Raw genomic sequence first — 22,967 nt, forward strand, 5'->3', positions numbered from 1 at the left:
AGAGCTGGGGCCAACTACGGAAGCCCGGGAGGAGCACAAGTGAATGGATAAAATAAAGCACATACAAAGAAAGCAATGAAAATGGAGTAAACAAGATAAGAAAAATAAATAACTCATTGAGATAAAATTCACACAATAACTAAATAATAAATTAAATTAAATTAAATTAAATTAAATTAAATTAAATTAAATTAAATTAAATTAAATTAAATTAAATTAAATTAAATTAAATTAAATTAAATTAAATTAAATTAAATTAAATTAAATTAAATTAAATTAAATTAAATTAAATAATAAAGTGCATATTTAACTCCGTTACATATGCAAGTAGTAATAACTAATAATGGCAAACACACAATGTAAGTAATAATGACCTGTTTTTAGTATCTGCTCTTTTCTAGCAGTCCTTTCCTCCTCCAGTCTACAAGTCCCTTCTACCTCCAGGAGTCACAGGAGGCCGCCTCCAGGAGTCGCAAGAGACAGCCTCCAGGATTCGCGGGAAGCAGCAGCAGCCGAGTTCAAGACGTTGCAGCTCCTTAGAATCTTAATCAGCTGCTTCTTATAACTTTTTTGTGGAGTTTTGTGCCTCTTGTGCGTCAACGAGTGCCAGCATGATACTGCGTTGAATGATTCCCTAACAAAAGAGCTGCCACAAGGGATTTTTCACTCATTGTGCTTTGTAATCAAACAGTAAATGATGAAGATTGTAGGGGTGGGCCATACTGCAAATGTCGCTATCAATCTGATACCAAGAAAAACATATTTCCATAACCATAGTATTTCCATTATGCCTACTGATACCTTGTTGCCTTTTATTTGCTGACAATGATTCAAATCAGAATAAAACACAGGATGAATATTTTAGCCACACAAACAATAATGTAGCGGCCCTGATGTGTTCCTGTTGACATGTTGTGCTCTAGAGCAGGGGTCTCAAACACGCGGCCCGCGGGGCAAATGTGGCCCGCAGGACACTAGTTTGAGGCCCCCGCCTTGATATGAAAGTTTAATGTTAGTGCGGCCCGCTCAAGTTTGATATGGATGCTGTATGGTATCATGTACCCAGAAAAAATTATTACGTTTGATTAATGTTCATGTTAAAGGTTAAATAACTGTTAATAGTTATCCTCCCTATCTGTGTGGAAGTGGTAAGTTTTTGGCTATTTAAGTTTAAAGGAAATAACTTGAAGGCTACCGTTGAGGTCGCTAGCTCTCTAGTTTGTGAGTTAGCATGTGTCTCAAGACCCTGCAGTTGCGCAATATGTTGTAAATAAAAAGAGTACAAATGTGACTATAGTCATGTTTTGTCATGTCTACAGGGCTCTAATAATGCTTTGTTAATTTTGATCTGAAAAAAAATTATTTGTCTACCCACCAACTATATTTGGTTTCTTAAGTTTTTATTATTTGCCGTTTTATTATTATTATTATATTTATTTATTTATTACTGATTGATTGATTTTCTTTATTCTTGATTTGTTTATTTATTTTTCATCTTATTTTGTGCAGAAAAATCAAATTAAGATATTTGAGAACAGTGGAATGTTTTATCAGAGCTTTTATTGTAGAAAATCGGAACCAAAGCACTAAAAAAGTTTGTATATTTTTCTGTTTTTAATAAATGCGTTTTTTGTTTTTTTTTGGAAAACCTGATGCGGCCCAGCCTTGCCCAGACCCTAGCTCCAGTGGCCCCTAGGTAAATTGAGTTTGAGACCCCTGCTCTAGAGTGTATGACCGTTTCGGGTGGCCATGAATGCACCAGGGGTGGGGGCGTGTTGTGGTCTAGAACCTCGAAGAAGCACTGTTACTGTTGCTGGCTGTGTTTTGGTGGCTTGGTTACGGCCGACAGTAGCCATTATCGTTTACAATAAAAGCTTGTTTTTGACGACAGTCGTGTAATTTCCATACCGTCGACGACACGACGCTACAATATATTCAGCAACTAACTTATTTGTTAACAATTTAACAAATTTCATAAGATAAAATAATGCAATAAAATCACATCATTATACTACATAAAATTGTTTGAGCAAAATAAAGCGAACCCAACAAAAGAAAATCGGCTATTGAGTTTTGTGTGAAGCCTTAGTCTTTTTTGGTATCGGTACTATCGTATATGGATCAATCTGTTAGCTTCTGGAGAAAAAGCGATCTCTGGCGGACTTGTTTTTGAACTGCTTTGGCTGAGCCATACATGTCAATCTTCACTAAGCTCCGCCTTTAAGTATTTCTTCACCAATCAGAAGCAATTTATTTTGAACAACCCATAGAGCTTTGTTCTGTGGTTTGTCTCTTAGGTGCGATGACTAACAAATCGAGCAGCTTATGTGTTATAATATTTAACCACTGATTCGTACAATACAGTTATACAGAAGTAAAAATGCTTGGTTACAATGATAGTTGGACAATGGTAGCATATTAAACGCAGACAAAACGCCTACAGACAAAATCCAGGGCATGAGTTAGAGCCACCAAAGTTCTCTGCTTAAATCTATACCCCACTTAGCGACAATACTTTAGCGTCTTTAATGGCTTCCTTTTGACAAAATCTGCCTCCTTTGTGAAACATGTTCAGAAGAAAGGTGAGAAATATTACCTTTTAAAAATAAAAAAATCGCCTTCATGCAGTGTACGAGTGCGTGTATGTGTTAGATGTCACGTGAACCATCTGGTGGATAGTAATGTGGTTGATAGTAATGTTAGCTAGCTAACACTCACTAGCCGTTATGTGTGTACACTTTGCAGTAAAGTAAACGTACTGACGTCACAGTGACGTATTTTAAACCTGTTGACTGTGGGTGAGTTGTTGTGGTGATGAGTGGGCACCATGGTGACACAGGGGCGGGTCTTTCATGATTAGTTTAGTGGTGTTCATGGCAACGCGTCCTCGTGATATAATGACGGTGCAACCGATTTTATTTTAAAGGTAAGGCTTAAAACTACCGATGTACATGTTTTTATACATTTATTCTGTCTTCAGGAATAATATTGACGTCAATTATCTCTACTCTCAACCTAGCAGGCACACTTTTGGGTCTTTGTTGTTGTTCACTTTTTGTAGCAAAGCAAGGCTGTGTTTCACCATTCAGTATATTATATAGAGTTGAGCATCGTTTACATATTATCTGATGCTGATGCCAAATCAGTACTTTTGAAACCGTGCCGATGCTTAATCCAGTCCCGGACTGGTACCTAAAACAAGGAAAAAAATGTTTACAGAATTTAGAGACAGGCAAGTTGAACAGAATAGTCATATAAATACTTGGATTATATAAATAAAACAATAAAAGAGTACTACATTAATAGGAATGCGTACTGAAACTCGGTATCGTAATGGCAACAAGTGCTTGATGGTGATATTGTGCACAAACACTTCCGCATTATCCACCAATCACGTTCACGCTAAGGTGCAGTCATCAATACCGGAATTGAAAATGTATATTTGCCATTTTGGTCATTTGTTTTGGAGAGTACTGAGGAGTTTTGACCATGCATGGTGATATCAGTCACAGTAAAGATACTTCCTGCCACCTAGTGGCACCATCTGTAATTGTTTGAGGGGACAAAAGAAGGCCAATAATGACAGTAGGCCATCTATTAAATCCAAGCTGTTTGAGGAACCATAGTACTCCAGATGTTTTGCATGGTGAGTACCCGTACTACTTTACTTGAAGACTCTTACACACCCTCCACTGGTATGTACCGTCCTCAGCCTCATACCCTTTAAGAAGATTAGAAGCCATATCTTAATTACTCAACAGCTCACTGTAGTTTCATGACCACAGTAACACTTGTATTCACTTTGTGCTTCTTCTGACCAGACTAAGTTATTTTGGGACAACAATTGTGGGGTTTAGAATTGGCAGACTTTTACTCATGCTTTGCAGTCATTTTGGTTCTTGGTTCTTCCCATTTGCTTATGTGTCTCCAGTTTGGGAGTAATTTCATGTTTAACACAACTTCAGTATAACAACCTCCTATGAAGCAACGCATGCAGTGATCATTGGGGGTGTCTTCGCAATGACAGAAGCCCCCTCAGTAAAAGGGCTTACGATGCAGATTAATCCTCCTATTTTACCAGTGGGGTAATTCCTCTTTTTCTCAAAGCCTGTGCATGAGCATACAACAGGTATGTTTCTTTGATTTTAATCTCTGAAAAAAGTCACAGTTAATATGTTGTAGAATTTGTGAATACGAGTTATGATAACAGTTGCCATTGGCTGCTTTACTCAAATTTGAAAGTTTTTCCACACAGATTACGTTCATGGTTGTTTTGCTGGTGGTCTGAGCTATTTCTACACATTTTTTCTATACATTTTTCAGATGTCGGTTAGTCCGCTCTCATTCTTTGTGGTCTTAAAAAATGTTGGCCAATGTGAAGGCCAAAGTGAGTGCTCTGCTATGACTGTTGTGCGTGTATATAATGCAGACGCAGGGCATGATGTCAGGCATGTGGCATTCAATCGAAATTGCATCGGAGTGCAAAACTTGTCATGCACAAGTGTCTCGTGGTGGCACATAAACAGGGAAGTTTAATATGACCAACCTCATCACGTATTGAAGTGGCATCACATGGGAAACACTCTCGGGATGACAAAAGGACATCAGATAAAAAAGAATAGAGCGATCCCTTGTCTGTGGGGAGTAATGTCGGGTTTAAACGCTTCATTGAACACCTCAAACAACATTATATTATGCCTAGCTGCAACTACATTGTGGATAAAACTATACACCACATGCATAAAGAAATAAATGGGGCCGTTTTTTTTTATACCTACTGTTGCAGACTATTGTTTTATTTTGGAGAAATATGACTTGATGAAGCCTTTACTAACATTGCACACTACAAAATAAATAATACAAATAGGTATGATTCTTGTTGCTATCAGGTCTATATTGGTATTCTTGGTAATACCTGGTATTGGTAAAATATTGTTATATTGTTATATGAAGCTAACCAATAAGCTAACCAATAATAATAGCATTGTAAAATACTTCTTACCATTAATGCAACTTCTGGTGCTGCTTTCTTCAGGCCATCTTCTGTGTCAAAGGGGTTTACTCTGCAGAATTAGCTATTTGACGATTTCATTACAGGAGAGAAGTTGACTTCCTGACCCCTCAATGATCCAGTAGGCTACCTACCGCATTACCAAATAATAATTGAGTTTTGTTGTTTGGTGGTTAAAGCATCGGAAGAACAGCTGGCATTGACTCTGGCCTCCCATATCACATTCATTCATTCATTCATTTTCCACCGTTTTTCCTCACAAGGGTCGCGGGGGTGCTGGAGCCTATCCCAGCTGCCTTCGGGCATGAGGCGGGGTACACAGGGTGGTCGCCAGCCAATCACAGGGCACATATAGACAAACAACCATTCACACTCACATTCATACCTATGGACAATTTGGAGTCGCCAATTAACCTAGCATGTTTTTGGAATGTGGGAGGAAACCGGAGTACCCGGAGAAAACCCACGCATGCACGGGGAGAACATGCAAACTCCACACAGAGATGGCCGAGGGTGGAATTGAACCCTGGTCTCCTAGCTGTGAGGTCTGCGCGCTAACCACTTCACTGCTGTGCCGCCCGGATGTTTTGTGTTTTACTATAAAATGTAATCAGAAAAAAAGTAAATACATTTTATTGTGTGAAATGAAACGTCGGCGCCATAGGTTCCCTACCCCTGCTACAGTATATTGGGTAACACGAGTATTATTCATTCATTCATTCATTCATTTTCTACCGCTTTTCCTCACAAGGGTCACGGGGGTGCTGGAGCCTATCCCAGCTGTCTTCGGGCGTGAGGCGGGGTACACCCTGGACTGGTCGCCAGCCAATCACAGGGCACATATAGACAAACAACCATTCACACTCACATTCATACCTATGGACAATTTGGAGTGGCCAATTAACCTAGCATGTTTTTGGAATGTGGGAGGAAACCGGAGAAACCGGAGAAAACCCACGTATGCACGGGAAGAACATGCAAACTCCACACAGAGATGGCAGAGGGCGAAAATTATTATAATATAAACATATTTAGAAGGTCCTAAATAAGGTTTATTTTGCTTTTTGGAAATATTGTATTTATAAATAAGGAAGCCTACTTTATCATTTATCATTGTCAGGTCTGGAACCAGTTAACCATGATAAACAAGGGATTACTCAGCTAGAATTGTACAGCCACAACACCAGTCAGTACATTTGATAGATAATATTTATAAAACAATGATTGTTTTCTAATGTTCCAGAGACTACGTTGTACTTCATCTGCACATCTGGGCTCTGACCGGCTGACTCATGTGACTCGAAGAGCCAACCTGAGACATTTTCTCAGGTCAGAGCTGCGTCATAATAGGCTGAGAACTGAATGCAGACAATAAAGAACACCAAAGCAGGTGTCCTGTCTTGGACCCCCGCACCGGCACGTATCTCACCCACCAGCTCTTTAATGTCTGAGGATGCATGGGAGGACGAGGATGGCAAAGATGAAGAACAAGACCATGACTTTTTTAGCCAGATGGATAGCAATGGCATCATTAGACTGACACTGATGGATGAGATGCAGAAGGACGATGGTCATCCAGCCACCTCTCCTGGTTCCCCCAGCCCAGAGGAAGATATTGGATGTGAGGTAGAAATACCACCTGAGGAGCTGAGTTACATCTTAAACGAACATCTGGATGATGGAGACCTACTGTCAAGCTGTGAGTCGTTTCATACGACTTTATGACACTACTACTGTATAATGCTTTAACCTTGACTTGTCCTAATCTAAACAATCATAGCTGTTTATTGTATTTACAGTTCAGGTTGGATTTTATTTTGTGCTTTACATAGATTGTATTGGCTGGTGTTCAATTCATTCATTAGCAGCCTACTTCCTGGTTCGTGGAGAATGATGAACAAATGTATAGGAAATAACAGCTAGTGATGGCACAATCCCATACGTACTCGTACACTTTTTCCATGCATTCTCCTCTACTTTTTTCCTCAGACGGTGATGACCTTTGTATCTTAAAAGAACAAAATGACGATGAAGACGAGGAGGACATGACAAACGAAGGGCACGGGACGGAGCACCTATCTGAGACGGGCAGCTACATGGACATGGCTCAAGGGCAGATAAATGGGGCAGGAGAGGGGGAGAAAAGTTTCCAAAGGCTGCCAGTGGACAATAACAAAGACGAGTCAGAGCGCCAGTGTTTTTCTCTGCCATTTTTATTCGTAGAAGCTAATGGAGACTGCAAACCGCCATGTCCAACATACCAGGCCTTCTCGTGTCCAATTACCTCCCATCTGTGCCCTTTTACCAAGGAGGAAGTGGCTTCTGGTGTAGGCATTGTACATGGAAACATTCCAAATATCGGCTTTACAGATCGTTCTCCAGCCATGAGCTGCGGGTCCAGTCCCCGCTATCAACAAAGCTCTGAAAAAAGGGACCAAGAAGATCTGGAAGAAGCAGCGGACTCTTCAGAAGCGCTACTGACAAATCAGCACAGCAGTGTCAGTAATGAGGATTCAAATGAGGCTCTTAAAGAGCCCATTTCCCCACTGGGTCAAACGTCACCTCAAGCTTCTCTTGACCCATCAATGGAGGGCCGCCACTATTCTCCGAAAAGAGCTCATGAATCAAGGTGCACCTCTTTACATTTTGTGTATCGCCTAAAAGAAATCACCTTTAACTGTGTTGTTATTCCAGGAAAGGCAGCCAGAGTCACTGGGTGCCAGATTTGTCCAAGGTAAAGCCTAGGGTCTCTTTTCCCAAAGGGGATGATTACAAGCCACCCAAGAGCAGATGGTCGTCCAAGAATCCTCCTAAGTCCTTGACGCCTGTTGTTTTTAAATCTCCTGCTGACATTGTGAAAGAAGTCCTGCTGAACACGACCGCCGAATCTCAGACTCCGTCGGACTATAATAAAAGAACATCGACCGGTGTTCCCAGCGCCACGGTGCCTCAGGAGTTCCGATGCCAACACAAGGCCCATATCCTGGCCGAGCAGCTGCAGGTATTACTTGAAACCATAACAAGATAATACTACAATGGAACCTTGGTTAGCAGCATTAATCCGTTCCAGAAGGTCCAACTCTAACCAAAACATACTCTAAACCAAGGGTCCCCAACCATCCAAACTTTCAGGCGCAATGATAAGAAAATTAATTTGTAAATAACTACATGGAATTGTACATAAATGCATTTCCATGTTGGAAATATGGGGTATTATTTCATTAAAAAAAATACACAATTAGAATTCCCAACACAAAGATGGTGTCCATGTTGTCTCTCTGGCAGGACTCCCATCTTCAATGAAGGTGAAAGTAACCGTAAATGTTTATTTATCCCGTTAATTCGTCATTTATATGCATTTAGAATTGTTTTATGCATGTAAGAAAATGTAAAACTATAAAAATGTTCTAACATTTTTGAGACCTGCGGCGTAACTGTGAGTTAGCCAAGAACTAATGAGTCAACCACTGATGACATCATAGAAAGGCGACGGAGCTGACTTCTGGCTGTGGTTTTTGTGTAGTCATGACTTTATACGTACCGTATTTTCCGACCTATAAGTCCAACCAGAAAAAATGTGTTCTCCTATTGCTTGTTTACATGGCAACTACAAGCCAAACTTTTCAGATTTCCCCACTCTCAAAGCTGCTTTCAAAAATTACCGTTACCCAGAACATGTCAATTAACATGACAAACCGGCGTCATATTGTCCACTAACTGGCAAATGTATGCAAATTGAGGCAAAACTTTTGTCAGAAACTGAAAACACTGATGTGTTTGCTAACTGAGGTTCCACTGTGTTTCTCAAATGTGCACCTTTACTGTAGTACACTTTATGTTAAACAATCAACACTTAACAATCAAATGGTCTTCCTTCATTTTTCCTCCATCCTCTTGCTGCAGGAGGACTACAACAGACTGCTGACTAAATATGCAGAGGCAGCGAACACCATTGATCGTCTACGTCTGGAAGCCAGGGTTAGTTCATCTTGATCCGCACTTTCAATCCAACATGAATCGATGTACGTATAGTGAGTCACGTCTCAAAGAATGGAAGTCAATGGCAACACGGTGCGGTAGTGGTTAAGTAGTGTAGGAGTTTGACCTCCTGTTCTTAGGTCAGTGATTCCTGTGGGTGTTGTATTGGAGGCACAACACCTGCAGAGACGTAGGCTTTACTTTACAGGTCAGAACAAATGAGTACAGCTAACTGTCCATGCCCGGCTTTTATTATGCTAAGAAATGTCGGTAGATCTCTGGCGCATCACAGGTGCCCCCCCCCCTCTCCTCGGCCGACGTCTTCTCACCAACGCAGGGCGGGCGGGGTGGAGCGGTGGAGCCAGCCGTTATCGACAAGCCGCAGCTGCCGATGTCATGTTCTCCTGTTATCTGTAGTTAGTCAAAATTGTGGATGTGTGGGAGAGTTTCGTAACTATGTGCCTGAAAGCGATTATGTGTCCTGTGATTTGCCCAAAGGCTGCGTGGTTTTACTTGATTAAATGTAGTGCATAGTTATATGAGTGAGACACAAAAATTAGGAGACAAACATACATGACACAAAAAAATAGGAGACAAACACACATGATCCTTCAATCCTTCAGTAGTGGTTAGGTAGTGGTTATGTAGTGGTCGTCTGCCTCACAGTCAGGAGAGCTGCCTTTTTTGCTTTATTGATGCTAAAAAGACTAAAAAGTATGGTATGGAAGTATGGAAAGTATGGAAAAATATTCATGTTTCCAAGAGCATTACCACCGTTCTGTTATTTTACAAGGTAAAATTATGATTTGATGATAATTATAATGATTTTTTTCTCAGTGGATTCTGAAGCTTGTTGTGTCAATTAATGGAGGAATGGGTTAGGCCCTAGACCGACCAAATGAATACGAACCAAACACAAACAGTTCATGGTTTGGTCTGCAATATATTGCCAAATTGCTATCATTAGCTAACATATAATGAGTGTGCATGTGTGTTACCTGTGGCGTGGCTTGCAAAGTCCGAGCAGGAGGAGGCACACATTCAAATGTTAGCACCCCCTACACAATGCCTATCCGAGGCCTCCGCACTTTCAACTTATGTAAACATTTTGCAATGTGACAATGAATGAATTATTCATAGCGATGTCATAATCTGAAGTGAATGGCGACATATTTTTCTTTCCATTTCCACAAGGTTAAACTGCACTCGGAGCAACCCCGGCCTGCTCACGTTGAGCCATCAGGATTGCATATGGAGCCTTCAAAAATCATGAAACTGGACTTTCCTCAAGCTCAGAGAGCCCAGCCCAGCGCAGTTTCCCCTCCGCCCAACGGAGCCGGTATACAAAGTAAACCCATCATAGTTAGCATTAGCCTCTTCTCTCATTCATCACATTTATTCAACAGTTAACAGCATGTGTTCACTCTAAAAAATAGTGCCTGCAAAAACACCAGCACTTGCTGAGCATACATCTCAGAACTTATTTCTCCCTTTGTGTAATGAACAGGAGCTTCCTGTGGCCCCCCGTCATTATCGTCCTCCATCTCCAAAAGCTCAGATTGCCAAGGGCGTCCACAGCTGGCCAATGTACTCTACACAAAGGCAGACAAGCTCCTCCAGCAGGTTGGCAATGTCAACGTTGTCAATGTTTGGAACAAAATCCTTCCTTGGTTTTATAATGTGGTGTCTTTATTCATTCAGCTGCAAGGTTTTGAGGAGCTGCTGAAGAGCACAAAACCTCTTCAACAGATGAAGGTAAGACCAGTTATTTTGTCATGTTGCAGAAAGCTGGCATGCCATCAAACGCATGAATTGGTGCTGCTTTTTAGGCTCTCTCAAAGCTCTATGAAGGACTGGACTCTTTAGAAAAGGGCTACCTTTTAGCTAAAAAAGAACAGGAAGATGCAGACAACGGCCACTTTGACCCCAATCGGTAAGACAATTTCATTTTTATTAACTATTATATTTGATTGTTGACCTTAAAAATTGCACATCATGTACAGTTGTTGTGGTCAGAGGTTAATATGCACTCATGGACACAAGTATCATATTCATTCGGGGTCTCTAAAGATGTATTTCATTGAACTTAAAAGTCGAATGTCGGATGATTAAATGAGCTGGAGGTCTCTCACTAAAAATGAACACAAAGTGATACAAATAAAGCAAAATATGTTTTGGATTGTAATCACATTTACTGTGGTGTTACAACATCCAAATTAATTACTAAGGCACACTTCATTCACTAAGCATAATTACAAAAGAGCAGTCAAGATAATACTTGATGATACAAAAACACTGCAGGACTACCGCAGTGTTTGATAGAAAAAAGCTATTAGCAGCTTCAGACATGGGTGAGCTTGTGGGGGGGTAGACAGGACAGGATGATTGTGCGAAAGAGGAGGAAAAGGGGAACAACAAAAGAAGAGGAGAAAAGACAATTCCAAACTAAGCTCCTATAGAGGAGTACAGTGAAGGACTGTTAAAAAATCCCAGCATACATTTACACAAGTAAACACATTTTGTCTGATTACTTACACAAAATAAACCCTGTTAGGAAACTGATGAACTAGAGAAAATTAGAGAAAAAATTGATAAATTAGAGAAAATACAAAATCAGCTTAAACTTGTGGATCCAATTCTTTATATATGAAGTTAGTCGTTTTCATTCATTCATAAATTATTGGAAAAACAATGCATTGAAAAAAATCTTTAAGGATTAATATGACATTCATGCCCGCGGTGAGTGGATGTAAACATCTGATTGCAAGTGTATTTGTATGTGTGTGTCAGAGAGCTGGAGGAGTTTATCTATCAGTGTGGACTGCATATGGATGAGCTGAAGGAGAAAGTGGAACAGAGGGTTCGTGATGGTAATCCTCTTTCTCACAGCACAAAATCATCATCATCTCTGGATGATTCACACTCAGAGGTAACTCTCTTTCCCACCCATTATGAAGACTATACAACATATTTTTTTTTTTTTTTTTTTTTTTTACAGATGATGATTTGGATGAGATTAGTACAGTTGAACCTTGAGTAGTGTCATTAAGTTATTCCAGAAACTCTGATTCTAACATGAATTTTTTTTCCATAAGAAATAATTTAAAAAAAATCAAGGACAAGTGCACTTTTGGGGGGAATTTGGCCATTCATCCACAATCCTTATTTGATACATGAACACACATCTTGGAATTTTCCTATTTTGCCTATGAAGCTCTCTTAAAAAAAAACCTCCAGAAACGGCAACAACGTTCCATTTAGGTATGTCCCGATCCAATCTTCATGATCGGTATCGGCTTCCACTGTATTTTGATGATCAGCTGGTTGCCGTATAGCAGGGGTGTCAAACTCTTGCCATGGAGGGCCGAGACATTGCAGGTTTTCTTTCCGGTCGGTCACTAAAGCAGGTGATTTTAATAATCAACACCCTATTCAATTTGAGGGACAGAGCACATCAATGAAATCACCTGCTGGAGACAATGGTTGGAGAGAAAACCTGCAGTATTTTGTCCCTCTATTGACAAGTGCCGTATAACCTTCGTAACTCTGGGCCACACTCCAACAAGCTAGCCGCAAGAAGTACAAAACACAACATCACCATGCAGGCATAGCAGCGGTGTACCGTGGTAGTGGTTAGTTTCACCTTGGATATTCGACTCTGGAGCTACAACGGAAGTTCCCCCTCACTGTGCCTGGACTGATAACTAGTGTCATAACTTGGTTGTTATTTAGTAGAAATCCCATCTCGCAACCTCGTGGTTAGCATGTTGGCCACACTGTCAGGAGCTCTGGAACATCTGGGTTGGAATTTCTGTTGGACATCTCTGTGTGGAGTTTGCATGTCCTCCCTGTGCATGTGTGGGTTTTCTCCATATACTCCGGTTTCCTCCCACATTCCAAAAACATGCTAGGTTAATTGTCAACTCCAAATTGTCCATAGGTATGAATGTGAGTGTGAATGGTTGTTTGTCTATATGTGCCCTGTGATTGGCTGGCCACCAGTCCAGGGTGTACCCCGCCTCTTGCAGAAGACAGCTGGGATAGGCTCCAGCATACTCGAGACCTTATTAGAAGACAGTAGATGAATGGATGGAAAATACAAGTAACACATAATAATAAAATAAAATCAAAATAATAATTGAGTATCAAAATAAACACTAATATACATGCAAAATTCTATAGAATATATTGAGGAGTCTGATAACGGTATGTGCAGTATGCACTCTAGGTGTGTATGATGTTCTCATTACAGATGTTGTCTTTGCTTCCAGAAGTGTCATATGCTTGATTCATCAGAGATGATGGACAGCAGTGGTGATGAGACTAAAGGAATTGATTCTAGCCTGAATTCTGCTCGCCTCAAGAGATGCCAAGAACAAGCAGAAAACATTCATCCGTTAGTGTCCAGACTTTTTTTTTTCATTCATTTGGCATCCAAGTTCCTCATCCAATGTGATGCTGATATTCTATGCATGTTACACAGGACCCATGCTGCTAACAGCAGGAGAATGAAGGAAGTTAGAAAGTCCTGCAGCAGCAGTCTAAGCAGTCTAGGAGACGTCACTGAGAAGATGATCTCCAAACCACAAACTGTGATCAGGAGAGCCCTCTCTCAGGTCAGCATTCAATGATGACTGCCCCAAATCATATTCTTCATTTTCACCATCAAATGGATGAAATGATAGGTCTTGTTTTGAGCAGGATGGGATCACCTCGCCAGGGACGGATAGCGGGTTTATTGGGTCAGAGACGAGTCATCAGAATGCGAGCGCGACTCCCGGCTCTCTCCACCGGAGGGTATCAAAGAGGTGCTTCTAGCCTTGCTTCTCTACAGCACAGATGCTGTGTGTGAACCTTTGACACACACACACTATTCAGATGGTTCTATACTTTTTAATAATAATATCCTTGGCGTGCTAGTGTTTCGGACCGTCAGGAGGTGAGGTCAGTGAAGCCTCAGAGAAGCCGAATGTCAGCACCACCTCAGGGTCCCTCACATTCACACAGCCCCACACCAATGGAACCCAGAAAATATCGCCAACCAGAGCTGAGAAGATCCTGCAAGGATGAGAGCAAACAAGTCCAGCGGGTCAGTCAGACAGACGCTACCAGGGCAGACAGTGAAAGCAGTGAGTTTGCAAATTCTTTTCATTTTATTTTGATTGTCGTATCTTTTCCGTGTACATTAAACCCGTGTCGCCCTTTGCATCTCCAGCCCAGACTTTGTCTGAGGATGTACAACGTGTCCAGTATGAAGACTCCCTCCCTTGTTCCTCTCCAAGCCCCTCCACCGCCAGTCTGCACCATTACTATGGCGACGCTCTTCAAACAGTGAGGGCCAGCCAGGCGGTGACTTGCAAGTGAGTGTGTGAAACAGCTGCAGCGACAACGGCTGTGCAAGCAAACACACCACTTTTCAAAGCTTTTCTTTGCACAGTACAAAACTGAAACATCCTAAATGCAGTGATGCATTCTTATTATCATACAATTATCATTATATTATCATTATTTCATGTATTTTATTTCAGACGTGGCTGAATTTGGTTTCAAATGAAGAGGTACCTTGTCTTCCTCCCTGCATGATCTGATGTGGATTTATTTTCTTTTTTTTATTTGTGTACTGAGGTTGGCACCTGCACTGATGATTGATTATCTTGAGTGTTTCTGCATTACAGCACTTTTTTTTGTTGTTTTTCCTGGACATTTCTTGGATTAGCCTGTTGACACCTTGATAAAAACGTGATAAACCTCGATAAAGCACAGCATATTCAAATGGACATGACTCTGAACTTGTCTTACTTATAGTGAGCCAAGTCGACCCCGACAGACCATTTCAGCCAGACCGAAGGAGAGGCGAGAAAGTTCCCGGAGAAACCACAAGGAGTCCAAAGCAGATCATTTAGCTCAGCGCAACTGTACTTACCACCGAACTTCAACGCCTCTCAGGTTGGTTCATTTCCTCCAGGCACAGTGGCGGAAAATGTTTGCTTTTATTTATGTCAGGGTTCTCAAACATGCAGCCCGCGGGCCAAATGTAGCCCGCAGGACACTAGTTTGAGGCCCCCGCCTTGATATGAAAGTTTAATGTTAGTGCGGCCCGCGCAAGTTTGATATGGATGCTATATGGTATCATGTACCCAGAAAAAATTATTACGTTTGATTAATGTTCATGTTAAAGGTTAAATAACTGTTAATAGTTATCCTCCCTATCCGTGTGGAAGTGGTAAGTTTTTGGCGATTTAAGTTTAAAGAAAATAACTTGAAGGCTACCGTTTAGGTCGCTAGCGCTCTAGTTTGCGAGTTAGCATGTGTCTCAAGACCCTGCAGTTGTGCAATATGTTGTAAATAAAAAGAGTATAAATTGTGACTATAGTCGTGTTTTGTCATGTCTACAGGGCTCTAATAATGCTTTGTTCATTTTAATCTGAAAAAATAATTTGTCTACCCACCAACTATATGTGGTTTCTTAAGTTTTTATTATTTGCTGTTTTATTATTATTATATTTATTTATTTATTACTGATTGATTTTCTTTATTCTTGATTAGTTTATTTATTTTTCATCTTATTTTGTGTATAAAAATATAAAGTAAGATATTTGAGAACAGTGGAATGTTTTATTAGAGCTTTTCTTGTAGAAAATTGGAACCAAAGCGAAGTTTTTAAAAAAAAATTGCGTTTTTTTTTTTTTTTTTGGGAAAACCTGATGCGGCCCAGTCTCACCCAGACCTGAGTTCCAGTGGCCCCCAAGTAAACTGAGTTTGAGACCTCTGATTTATGTCTTTATTTATCCAAAGCTTGGCATTGACGTTCTCCTCCGATTTTGAATTAACATTTGCAATAAGAGATGGAACTATTAGGTTAGATTAAGTTGTTGATTATAGTTGTTGGTGAATTGGGTAATCGGTTAACCAGCGTTTAATTATTGCAGCTCTAGTTGTGTCTGGTTGTATTTCTGTAAAAAGACAAAGAACATGGGTGTCCTTACATTGATGCCTTTATTTGGTACACATTGCTATATCATATTTTAACCCCAGAGATCACATTTCTATACAGTATAAGCACAAATACAAAGTAACCACAATAATAAAGTTGTTAATATTTACAGGTGTATCTCATTTTCATATGCTTTTTGAAACTTAAGACTGGCTTACAGTAGTATCTAATGCATCCACAGCAAGTAAACAACTTACACGCTATTATGTGGATGTGTACTGTGGTACTCAGCATAGAGAATAAAGAATCCAATCTATAGACCTTAATTCCAGTGCAGCATCTTCAAGAATTTAGTATTCTGTTCATTTCTTTCGTCACATCAACCTTCTCTTGTTGTTTTCTTGTCATTACTCAGATCTGGGGAGCCGTCCATCGATATTGGTGGAAGCAGCCGAAAGAGATGGAGTATTTTTCAGGATGAGACGGATAAGGTGGTGAGACGCCCATCTAGGAAAAGACCGCCGCACAAACAACAACCACGACCTGACTCATGTGAGTTTGTCTGAAAAAGCAGTTGACTGATACTCTTAAAGTGACATCAAAAAATGATTTGGAATAAACATGAAAATAAAGTAAATAAATAAATAAAATATAAAAATAATAAAATAAAAAAGTATCCACCTTTGTCCCACTGCTAGAACTATAGAATATGAGTTTTTTGAACCACTTTTTCAGCATCCACACTCATCAAAACACAGCCATGGACACATAGCAAGCTAACAAAGAGAAATATTCACGACACTAACATTCACTGATATTGTGTGGTGATGAGAAGTACATTGTTACTGCATACACACACACATTAGTTTTTCAACATTGACAGAATAAGCAATGTCAGTTGTACATTAATATCACTTATGACTCTGTTCTCTCAGCAGTTCATTCGGTATATTCGGTATAACACAAAAAAAACTCATGCCACAGCAGGTATGTCTGGCATGAGTGGCAGGGATGGACATTGATGGTCAAACATCTTCTGGTTTGTTGACTTTTTGTTTATTTCCATCCACTCAGTGCTTACGTTTTCCACTGTCTGGAGTCAGGACAGCTGATGGTAGAAGCACCTCCCAGTTATACATCATATAACATACATATACATACATACATTATACATACTTCAGTCCCAATATTCCCTTTATCTGAGGCACAGTATAAAAACAACTGTCCTCCATATTTGCAGCTGAGTGGAAAGCTTCTGGGTTGAGACTCAGGACCTCCAAATCCGAGGCCGTGGTTCTCAGTTAGGAAAAGGGTGGATTGCACCCCCCGGGTTGGGAGTGAGGTCTTGTCCAAGGTGGAGGAGTTCAAGTATCTCAGGGGGAAGGTTGGAGTTTAAAGTCGACAGGCGGATAGGCATAGTAATTTAGTCGTGGTGAACAGAGAGCTGAGCCAGAAGGCAAAGCTCTCAATGTATGGGTCCATCTAGTATGTTCCCACCCTCACCTATAGTCATGAGCTTTGGGTCGTGACTGAAATAACTAGATCAGGTTACAACCGGCTGAAATGAGAACCTTAGAGATAGGGTAAGGAGCGCCATCTCCTGGGAGGTGCTCAGATTATCGCCGCTGCCACTTCACATGGAGAGCAGCCAGTTGAGGTGGTTCGGGCATCTAGTCCGGATGCTTCCCTGGTGAGATGTTCTGGGCTTGCCCAGCCGGGAGAAAGCTCCATGACAGACCAAGGAGACTCTGGAGGGGTTATGTGGTCTGGCAACACCTTGGGATCCTACCAGTGGACCTGCAGGAGGTGGCCGGAGTAAATCCAATTGGGCGACTTCCACTGTATAAAGACTGCCTGATTCATATTACTATGTTTATTCATTCATATTCTACCGCTTATCCTCACAAGGGTCGCGGGGGGTGCTGGAACCTATCCCAGCTGTCTTCGGGCCAGAGGCAGGGTACACCCTGGACTGGTCACCAGCCAATCACAGGGCACATATACTATGTTTATTCATTCATTCATTTTCTACCGCTTTTCCTCACGAGGGTCGCGGGGGGTGCTGGAGCCTATCCCAGCTGTCTTTGGGCGGGAGGCAGGGTACACCCTGGACCGGTCGCCAGCCAATCACAGGGCACATATACTATGTTTATTCATTAATTAATTCATTCATTTTCTACCGCTTTTCCTCACGAGGGTCGCGGGGGTGCTGGAGCCTATCCCAGCTGTCTTTGGGCGGGAGGCAGGGTACACCCTGGACCGGTCGCCAGCCAATCACAGGGCACATATAGACAAACAACCATTCACATACTATGTTTATTATTTCATTTATTTTTCAGCAACTGCATCAGAGACTGAACCCACTGCTTGTCAACTTCTGGTGTCAAGATCCACTCAGACGTCCATTGCTGTCCCTGACACCCAACCCTCCCACACGAGTGCTGCACACGTCCATCATATAAGTAGGACCCCATCTCCTACACATCTCATACCAATTTAGTAAGTCGGATGAATGGATCATTTCAAATATCATGTAAGAATCCGGACTGTGTGCTGCAGAGCAGGATCATGCTGAACTGGAGAAAGAAGATAGCGAGACAGGTGGAGCTCCTCCTTGTTATCAGTGTTTGTCACATCACAGCGGCTCCACTGAAAGTGAGCGGCGTCCCCTCAACCAAATATCCAGATGCAATGTGAGTTAGGTAATTAGTTGTGTTTTTTTTCACTGTCAGAATCGGCTGGCGGCAACCGAGAGGCGGCCCACTTCTGCTGCTGCCATTGTCATCATGGTCCTCACTGCCGACGTCATGATCCCAAGACGAGAACGGATCCAGGTAAGAGGAGGCTACTGTTCCCTTCCTGTGTGTGTGGGTGCCTAATTACCACAATCACTACACTTTCACCAATTTATCCATATCGGCTGCACAGCACCCAAGTGGTTAGCAGGCAGGCCACACAGCTCGGAGACCCGAGTTCGATTCCGCCCTCTGCCATCTCTGTGTGGAGTTTGCATGTTTTCCCATGCATACGTGGGTTTTCTCCGGTTTCTCCGGTTTCCTCCCACATTCCAAAAACATGCTAGGTTAATTGGCGACTCCAAATTATCCATAGGTATGAATGTGAGTGTGAATGGTTGTTTGTCTATATGTGCCCTGTGATTGGCTGGCCACCAGTCCAGGGTGCCCGAAGACAGCTGGGATAGGCTCCAGCATCCCCTGCAACCCTTGTGAGGATAAGTGGGAGAAAAAGAATGAATATTGATATCATTATGAATCCAATTGCTAATGCTATGTTTTGATGGTTGAGGAATCTAAATATGTAAGTAAAATATATATGGTGTAAATCACAAGCACAAGTTCATACATAGGCTAGTTGCGGTTATGTCGACAACTGCTTATGTTGACGTGAGCCAGCCAATCCGAGGAACCTCGACTTAAACTGCTCCATTATAGCTAACTTTAATCCAAAATGACAGAACAACGCCACACAATAGCAGTATGCCTGGAAGCCACAAAACCGGGGGTGCTGGAGCCTATCCCAGCTGTCTTTGGGCGAGAGGCGGGGTACACCCTGGACTGGTCGCCAGCCAATCACAGGGCACATATAGACAAAACAACCATTCACACTCACATTCATACCTATGGACAATTTGGAGTCGCTAATTAACCTAGCATGTTTTTGGAATGTGGGAGGAAACCGGAGTACCCGCAGAAAACCCTCGCATGCACGGGGAGAACATGTAAACTCCACACAGAGATGGCCGAGGGTGGAATTGAACCCTGGTCTCCTAGCGCTGAGGTCTGCGCGCTAACCACTTGACCGCCGTGCCGCCCCGTAAGAAAGCATATTGTTTACAAAATGGACATACATACACTTCCAGGTCCACCTCATACACACACATTTATAAAATGAATGTCATTTGTTATTCAGACTGTTGCAGGGACTCAAACCCCGCTAGAACCTCCAGCTGCAAACCCGTGTCCCCCGGCAGGGCAGCAGCAGCTCCCGTGTGCCCCACGCCACTGCTGTAAGGAACGCTCCACCTGCCACACACAAGTCACATGACCTGTGGCTTCAAGTCCTACTAAATGTGATGTCCTCCCGCTCTTCAGTCTGTACCTCCAACCACAAGCCGTCCACGTGTGCGGCAACAACCCGGGCTCACCATCCAAGATCAGCGGTACCAAGGAGGACAGAGAGAGGTTGCGACCATCGCAACACATCATCCCGCGGCGATCCCTGGATGAAGCCCTCCTCGAGGCGCGAAGGATACACGACAGGTCCAATCGCATGGTGCGTAAACTGGATGCAGGTCTGCGCACTCTGGAGCAACTGTCCAAACCCCGCTCCAACTCCAACTAATGACCTCAGTGCCTGCAAACATGGAAGCTGCCCTGTGAGGCGTTGGCAAGGATTTGCTGCTGCTTTTTTTATTTTTGAGACAACTTTTGATAGCCAAATCTGATTTTAGCGGGCGTAACCAGTATGAGCTGGCATGCCAGTCAGGTAGCCATCAATACAGTACAGTAATCCCTCATTAATCCCGATCAACTGGTTCCAGACCAATCGTGATAAGGGAAGTTCTGCCAAATAGGATTCCTTATTATTTTCTAAACCTTCTAAAGATGCTTTTTTTTTTTACACATGAAATAACACAACAAAATTAGACATAAATAAGACTCATGTTCGTGTGTGAGGCTGTAAATTTGGTCCAGTAGTAGTGGAGCTACTAATTGGCAGAGGGACAGGAAGTGAGGTCAGGGGTTCAAAGTTGAGTTTTGTCATAGCGTGGGTTATGACCGTTATTGTGTATTTTGTGAGATTATTCAAACCTGCAATAAAAGCCTGTTGTTCCGGCGATAAAGTCTGGTGCTTGTGTGTCTCACCGAACATTACAGTAACATTATTGACACCCAGTGACCAGCGTAGAATAATACATTCAGTTTAGAATAGAATAGAATAGAATAGAATAGGACATATGTATATTTATAACGTCTTTCAGTGCGTCTTCTGAATGCCTTATATTTGTACTTTAGTTCATTTTATGCTTGAAAATGCTTAATTTGGGCAAAATGGTGAGGGATTACTGTACCGTACTGTATTTCTTTTCTCTGCTTGATACGTATTTTTTAAGATAACCTCGATAGAAAAGTGGTGCGATGGCACCATGTCCGGGAAAAAAATACTGCGGCTATAAATCCAGCATAAGTCAATTCAATCAACATTTTCCAGCAGGAAGATTGTTTGACGAGACTATATATTTTGTAAGTACAATACTGTATACTCATGTGTTAATAACTGTGAGAGGCACACATTTTAGGGCTTAAAAGTATCAACGTGGGCATTAATTATTGACGGCTGTGTCCATTATGTGTGTCTTTTGCATGAACAGACATGTTGATCATGTCCGTTTGTGTTTACTCTGCAGCATCTCAGCAGTGATCAGCTTTTTTTAAACAACTGCCAAGACAATGATGATGTCATGCAGGGGGTGTACAAAGTGTGTTTTTTTTCAGTATATCCATCCATCCATTTTAAATGCTGCTTATCTCATGAGAGTCGTGGGGGGAAACTGGAGCCTATCCCAGCTGTCTTCGGGCGAGAGGCGGGGTACACCCTGGACTGGTGGCCAGCCAATCACAGGGCACATACAGACAAACAACCATTCACACTCACATTCATACCTATGGACAATTTGGAGTCGCCAATTAACCTAGCATGTTTTGGGGATGTGGGAGGAAACCGGAGTATGCACCCACGGGGGAGAACATGCAAACTCCACACAGCCTTTTCACTATATTGCAAAAAATAAAATACATTTTGATGTAGAAATTTTACTAATGTGCTTTTCCAAGGACTTTTTTTTGTCTTTGCTTGGTTGTGTTCCTCCATATGGCAGATTTTTTTTTTCTCAAATGTTCATGAAAAATACAAAAATTAAAATGTAAAATTTGTTCCTAGGTCAAAATCCCACCTTTTTGGGTCCCTAGAGGACAAAAAAGTCTACTGCCAAAAACTGGTATAAAAACACAACAGATTAATATATTTCTTTGTACTTTTTTGCTTAAATAGCTTAATCAATTCGAGTCCTAACAAAAAAATAAATAAATAAATAAATATTTGTATATTTGATGTAATGATGCCACTGTTTGTTCCTGGAAAACACATTTTCCGTATAATAAATATTAGGGAGCTGTGGCTCTACAAAGAGAGAAAAACCTATTTTGCTTATAAAGCCCCAAAACTGTACAACAACGTACCATTTACATACTGTAACGTGACCAACATATCAACCATAATAACCTGCTGTTATTGTAGGAGCTAACACCAAAGAGCTACTTTTCAGGCTTAGTGGTAGCATTAGCTACTGAAGCTGCTGCTAGCTATTAATGCTAGCTTAGAAATCATGCCTTGCACGTGTATAGTGTCAGGTTGATGCTACAAATGAAACACTGAAGCTAGTAGCTCTCACCTTAGACACCACCATGTTGCTAGCAAGACTCGGCTAGCTCCTTGTTTGACATTTTTACCACCTCAACGGGGAGTGTTGTGTTGAAAGATACAGACAGAGCAGCTATTGTAAGTAACTCCATTTTGTCTATGAAACATTTAGCACTTACGCTGCATGCTAACGCTGTGAGAATGGTTTAGTGTTTCACGATTGCTTGATCTGCTCACACCCAGTAGCATTGTTCTCTGCCTGGGGGCAATAAAAGTAAAAAGTAGTAGTCGTCGTCGGCTCTCCCAGTCTGCCATGTTTAGGGATCCAAACACTCTTTACTGTATGCTGTTGTTGACGATAGTAGCGTATGTGGGCCTCTGTGCCCAGGAAGGAAGTTTCAGAAGTGGCTAAAATGACCAAAATAAATGTAACACCATTTAATACAGGGGTCTCAAACTCAATTTACCTGGGGGCCACTGGAGCTAGGGTCTGGGCAAGGCTGGGCCGCATCAGGTTTTCCAAAAAAAAAACGCATTTATTAAAAACAGAAAAATATGCAAACTTTTTCAGTGCTTTGGTTCCAATTTTCTACAATGAAAGCT

At 41.6% G+C, this 22,967-nt stretch overlaps 1 protein-coding gene across 8 annotated transcripts in view; it reads left to right on the top strand.

The window, feature by feature from the left end:
- The first annotated feature begins 2,295 nt into the window (after nt 1-2,295).
- akna (AT-hook transcription factor) overlaps nt 2,296-22,967 on the top strand; it is a 42,428-nt gene continuing 21,756 nt past the window's right edge. For 2 of the 8 annotated variants that reach the window (XR_009119957.1, XR_009119958.1), the window contains exons 1-22: nt 2,296-2,582; nt 6,255-6,710; nt 7,001-7,640; nt 7,706-8,012; nt 8,915-8,989; nt 10,184-10,337; nt 10,497-10,612; nt 10,691-10,744; nt 10,819-10,922; nt 11,780-11,918; nt 13,261-13,385; nt 13,473-13,605; nt 13,691-13,797; nt 13,910-14,118; nt 14,205-14,349; nt 14,795-14,935; nt 16,339-16,475; nt 18,263-18,385; nt 18,462-18,578; nt 18,656-18,757; nt 19,854-19,950; nt 20,036-22,502. Coding sequence is in view for 5 of the 8 variants with exons in the window: in XM_058053760.1 (XP_057909743.1) it covers nt 6,374-6,710; nt 7,001-7,640; nt 7,706-8,012; nt 8,915-8,989; nt 10,184-10,337; nt 10,497-10,612; nt 10,691-10,744; nt 10,819-10,922; nt 11,780-11,918; nt 13,261-13,385; nt 13,473-13,605; nt 13,691-13,797; nt 13,910-14,118; nt 14,205-14,349; nt 14,795-14,935; nt 16,339-16,475; nt 18,263-18,385; nt 18,462-18,578; nt 18,656-18,757; nt 19,854-19,950; nt 20,036-20,285 (3,612 nt within the window). In the remaining 3 variants the exon portion in view is untranslated. Of the gene's footprint in view, nt 2,583-2,848; nt 2,927-3,083; nt 3,647-6,254; nt 6,711-7,000; nt 7,641-7,705; nt 8,013-8,914; nt 8,990-10,183; nt 10,338-10,496; nt 10,613-10,690; nt 10,745-10,818; nt 10,923-11,779; nt 11,919-13,260; nt 13,386-13,472; nt 13,606-13,690; nt 13,798-13,909; nt 14,119-14,204; nt 14,350-14,794; nt 14,936-16,338; nt 16,476-18,262; nt 18,386-18,461; nt 18,579-18,655; nt 18,758-19,853; nt 19,951-20,035; nt 22,912-22,967 lie in introns of those variants that run through there. The other 6 variants (XM_058053760.1, XM_058053811.1, XM_058053801.1 and 3 more) reach the window with 6 other exon arrangements.

The sequence above is a fragment of the Doryrhamphus excisus genome, chromosome 2 (assembly GCF_030265055.1).
Source record: "Doryrhamphus excisus isolate RoL2022-K1 chromosome 2, RoL_Dexc_1.0, whole genome shotgun sequence".
Lineage (NCBI taxonomy): Eukaryota > Metazoa > Chordata > Actinopteri > Syngnathiformes > Syngnathidae > Doryrhamphus > Doryrhamphus excisus.